This window comes from Vigna umbellata, chromosome 3 (genome assembly GCF_029865625.1).
Source record: "Vigna umbellata cultivar VRB3 chromosome 3, Vumbellata_1.0, whole genome shotgun sequence".
Taxonomy (NCBI): Eukaryota; Viridiplantae; Streptophyta; class Magnoliopsida; order Fabales; family Fabaceae; genus Vigna; species Vigna umbellata.
The window spans coordinates 15553194-15558120 of NC_142167.1; the positions used below are offsets into that span (position 1 = coordinate 15553194).

At 47.3% G+C, this 4927-nt stretch overlaps 1 protein-coding gene across 1 annotated transcript; it reads left to right on the forward strand.

The window, feature by feature from the left end:
• The first annotated feature begins 3921 nt into the window (after positions 1-3921).
• On the forward strand, positions 3922-4688 carry LOC148201715 (uncharacterized). Its single transcript, XM_088109470.1, has 2 exons — positions 3922-4504; positions 4633-4688. The coding sequence occupies exons 1-2, from the start codon at positions 3922-3924 to the stop codon at positions 4686-4688; spliced, it is 639 nt and encodes a 212-aa protein (XP_087965596.1).
• Positions 4689-4927: the final 239 nt, after the last annotated feature.

Consider the following 4927-nt stretch of genomic DNA (forward strand, 5'->3'; position numbering starts at 1 on the left):
AGACTTCCTCCTCCACCACAGCCTAACGAGTCTGACGCTCCCAACAACAATAGGATGTTGGAGGCTGTAATCGAACGGTTGCATCAACAAAATACTACCCTTATGGAGCAGAACGCTGCTGCTCTACAGAGTTTGGAGGCCGCTCGCGCCAGCTCTGAGACTACACAGCGACAATTGATGGAAATTCTTGCTGCAACTAGGGGCACGCCGGGGGCGTCCTCTTCTAATGTTGCGCCACATGCTGAGTGGAGTTTGGAAAGCTTTCTCCAACACCGTCCAGCCAAGTTCAGTGGGACGTGCCTTCCTGATGAGGCAGACCAATGGCTGCGTGACATGGAGAGAATTTACAACGCTAAGATGTGCCCAGATGAGAACCGCTTAGCTTTCACAGAATACCTTCTAACGGGAGAAGCGAGCCACTGGTGGGCGAGCGTGAGGGCCATATTAACGGACGCTCACAGTCCTATTACTTGGGAAGTTTTCAGGAGCAAATTCTATGAAGAATATTTTCCAGATAGCGTCCGTTCGCCAAAGAGGTGGAGTTTCTGCAGTTGACACAAGGAGGGATGACTGTTTCTGAGTATACGAACAAGTTTAAGCACTTGGTTCGTTTTAATACCATGGCAACCAGTGCGGAATGGCAGTGTAGGAAATTTGAGAATGGTTTGAGGAGCGATCTAAAGGTGTTAATCTCCAGCCTGTGTATCCGTTCATTTCCTGCAATGGTTGAACGAGCAAAGGTATTGGAGAAGAACATGGCTGAAGCTGAGCAGCGTAAGAAGCAACAGACTTCTAGGGGGCCGATATTGACAAGACCAAATCTGACTCGGAATAGTACTCCATACGCTCGTCCAGGACAGTCAAGTGGATCGCAAGCAGTGGTAGTGGCTAGACAGACCGGACAATCAGGGTCAGTAAGGTGTTTTCAATGTGGAGGACCCCATTTCAAGTCAGCTTGTCCTCAACTGGTAGGAGTAAAATATTGCACTCGTTGTAGAAGACATGGCCACCTGGAGAACGAGTGTAATATGGGGAGACGTGCATTGATGAGGCCGCCGAACGCTGGAAGGAATCAGCAAGGGAGAGGTGGACGAGCCCAAGCTGTTGGGCGTGTATATGCAATCACTGGAACGGAAGCCGCGAGCTCAGGTACGCTCATCACCGGTACCTGCTTAATTCATGGAAAGCAATGTTGTGTGCTGTTTGACTCGGGGGCGACACACTCCTTCATCTCGAAGGCGTGCGTTGATAAGTTGGGGATAGTTGAGAGTGACATGCAGTTTGACTTGGTGGTGTCAACCCCAGCAGCTGGAGAGATTAGGACATCTACCGTGTGCGTTAGATGTCCTATTGAGGTAGAAGGGCGTAGATACAAGGTGAATTTGATATGTTTGCCTCTCAAAGACTTAGAAGTAATTTTGGGAATGGATTGGCTGAATACCAATCGCATTCTCATAGATTGTGGGGCTAAGGAATTGATTTTTCCTGACGAATATGAAGAAGAGTTGGGAGTGACGCTCAGTCAAATTAAGGAAGATATAATGGAAGGCGCCAGTTGCTTCTTGATCATGACGCATGAAGACAGAGAGGTTGCGGATAAGAGTTTTGAACGTTCGTCCAATAAGTACACTGAAGGACGAACGATTGTGGACGAATTCCCGGACGTCTTCCCGGATGAGGTGCCTGGATTGCCTCCCGTTCGTGAAGTTGAGTTTACCATTGATTTGGTAACTACCGCGGCTCCCATATCCGTTCAACCATATAGAATGGCACCCGCTGAATTGGTTGAGCTTAAAAAGCAGATTGAAGAATTGATGAACAAGAGGTTCATCCGTCCAAGCGTGTCACCTTGGGGAGCGCCTGTATATTGGTGAAGAAGAAGGATGGCAGCTCTCGGCTTTGTATTGATTACCGTCAATTGAATAAGCTGACCATCAAGAACAAATACCCACTGCCTCGCATTGACGATCTGCTGGATCAATTGCATGGAGCGAGCGTCTTCTCCAAGATAGATTTGAGATCGGGCTACCACCAAATTCGGGTTAAGGATGGAGATATTCAGAAGACGGCCTTTAGATCTCGGTATGGACATTATGAGTACGTAGTCATGCCGTTCGGTGTGACGAACGCTCCAGCAGTCTTCATGGACTACATGAATAGGATCTTCAGGCCGTACTTGGACAAATTTGTGGTGGTGTTCATTGATGATATTCTCATTTACTCCAAGAGCTGCGAGGAACATGAAGAACACTTGAGATTAGCACTTGGAGTGTTGAGGGAAAGGGAGTTGTACGCTAAGTTAACCAAGTGCGAATTCTGGATGAAGGAAGTGCAATTCTTGGGTCACGTCGTATCTGCTGGGGAATTTCAGTCGACCCAGCCAAAGTACGAGCGGTCTTGGAATGGGAGAGTCCACGCTCGGTCACTGAAGTTAGGAGCTTTTGGGACTCGCGGGCTACTATAGGCGTTTCATAGAAGGGTTCTCTAAGATAGTAGCACCGTTGACACAACTGACCAGGAAGGATCACCCGTTCGCTTGGACCGATCGGTGTGAATCTAGTTTTCAAGAGCTGAAGCAGAAGTTGACGAGCGCTCTAGTTTTGGTAATTCCGGACACTGCCAAACCTTTCGAAGTTTACTGTGACGCATCACACCAAGGTTTGGGGTGCGTTCTTATGCAAGAGAAACGAGCAGTGGCGTACGCCTCTCGGCAATTGAAGATACATGAGAGGAATTATCCAACGCACGACCTAGAGCTGGCAGCGGTCGTCTTTGCTCTGAAGATTTGGAGGCACTACTTGTATGGATCTGTTTTCCAAGTCTTTAGTGATCATAAGAGCCTCAAGTACCTCTTTGATCAAAAGGAGTTGAATATGAGGCAGCGGAGGTGGCTTGAATTCCTAAAGGATTATGATTTTGAGTTGCTTTATCACCCTGGTAAAGCGAACGTTGTGGCGGATGCTCTAAGCAGGAAGGCAGTTCATGTCTCGGTAATGATGGTTAAAGAGCTAAGTTTGGTGGAGAGTTTCCGAGACCTAAGGTTACAGTTCGAATTAGGAGCGAACGTTATTAAATGCTGTAACCTTAGAATTTCTAGCAACGTGTTTGACCGTATCAAGATGAAACAACGAGAGGATGAAGATCTGGTGAAGATTTTAAGCGCGCTCGGTACGGATCAGGCCAAACATTTCAACACTGGAACGGACGGCATGTTACGTTACATGGGTCGGACGTGCGTTCCTAATGATGGCGAGCTGAAGAGATTATCTTAGGAAGGACATCATAGTCGTCTTAGCATACACCCGGTATGACTAAGATGTATCAAGATTCGAAGTCGTTCTGGTGGCCAGGATGAAGAGTGACGCACGTTTTGTGGCATCATGCCTAACTTGCCAACGTGCCAAAGCTGATATCAAAGACCGGGCGGCCTACTGCAACCTTTGGAGATTCCAGAATGGAAGTGGGACAGCATCTCAATGGATTTCGTGACACACTTGCCTCGCACATTCAAGAATCACGATTCCATTTGGGTGATAGTGGATCGCTTAACAAAGAGTGCTCACTTCCTAGCTGTAACCTGAAGATGTCATTGACTAACTTGGCAAAGCTCTACATTAAAGAGATCGTTCTTACATGGAGTGCCATCCAGCATCATCTCTGACCGAGACACAAGTTCACCTCTCGGTTTTGGCAGTCTTTGCAAATGAACTTGGCAGCAAACTCCAAATGAGTTCAGCATACCACCCTCAAACGGACGGTCAATCCGAGAGAACGATCAGACGTTAGAGGACTTTTGAGGACATGCGTACTTGATCACATGGGCGTTTGGGATGAAGTCTTGCCTTTAGTTGAGTTCACCTACAACAACAGTTTCCAGTCAAGCATTGGAATGGCTCCCTTTGAAGCACTTTACGGACGCAAATGCCGCACACCTCTTTGCTGGTTTCAAGAAGGAGAAACATATTAACAGGACCGGAGCTTGTTCAACAAACAACTGAGAAGGTGAAATTAATTCAAGACAGATTGAGGACGTCCAGAAGCAGGCAGAAATCATACGCAGATAAGAGGAGACGACCTTTGGAGTTCAAAGCTGGTGATCACGTTTTCTTGAGGCTGCATCCAACTACTGGAGTAGGAAGAGCATTGAGATCAAAGAAATTATCTCCCAAGTTCGTAGGGCCGTACCAGATCACAAGGAAGATTGGACCAGTTGCATACGAGATGGCTTTACCTCCACAGTTGTCCAACCTTCATCCAGTGTTTCACGTCTCGCAACTTCGGAAGTACGTAGCTGATCCCTCGCACATATTGGAGCTGGAAAACATTCAACTTCGCCAAGATCGAACGTTTGAAATGAAGCCAATTCGCATTGAAGACGAACGCACCAGGCTATACAAAGGGAAGGATGTTCGTTTGGTGAAAGTGTTGTGGGACGACAAAACTGGTGATTCTACTTGGGAAGTTGAGGATGCCATGAAGGACCTATACCCTCATCTATTCCCTGGTAAGTCTTCCATTTTCGAGGACGAAAATTTTTTTAGTTAGGGGGATTGTCACGCCCCATTAATTATTCTGCTTAGTCACCTCCCTGCTTCCATTAATACGTGTGACACGTGTTCTGTGCCATTAAAGAAGCACACGCCCTCACTCTGCATGCCACCGCCAGGTGTCAAATTGGAAGGTTCTGAGTTTGATAGTGGAAGCCAAGTGGCAGCGCAGGAGAGAATGTCCGTTTGACTTGGGAAGAGAAACTAATTTTCTGAAACACTCTTCCCTTCTCTGCGTGCTCTTTCATCTTCCTCAGAAAACCAAACCCTCATTTTTCTCCTCCTTCTCTCTAGAACTCCGTCTTCCCTCTTCTGCAACTCACCCTCCTTTTCTCCGTTCACGTTTCAGCACCGTGAGAATCAGCACTGCACCGTGAGCT

Excerpts from the sequence above, each read along its gene's own strand:
- LOC148201715 (XM_088109470.1), top strand. The coding sequence starts at position 3,922 with ATGCCGCACACCTCTTTGCTGGTTTCAAGAAGGAGAAACATATTAACA. Across the intron at positions 4,505-4,632 it reads ATACCCTCATCTATTCCCTG|AAGCACACGCCCTCACTCTG; the intron begins GTAAGTCTTCCA and ends GTGCCATTAAAG.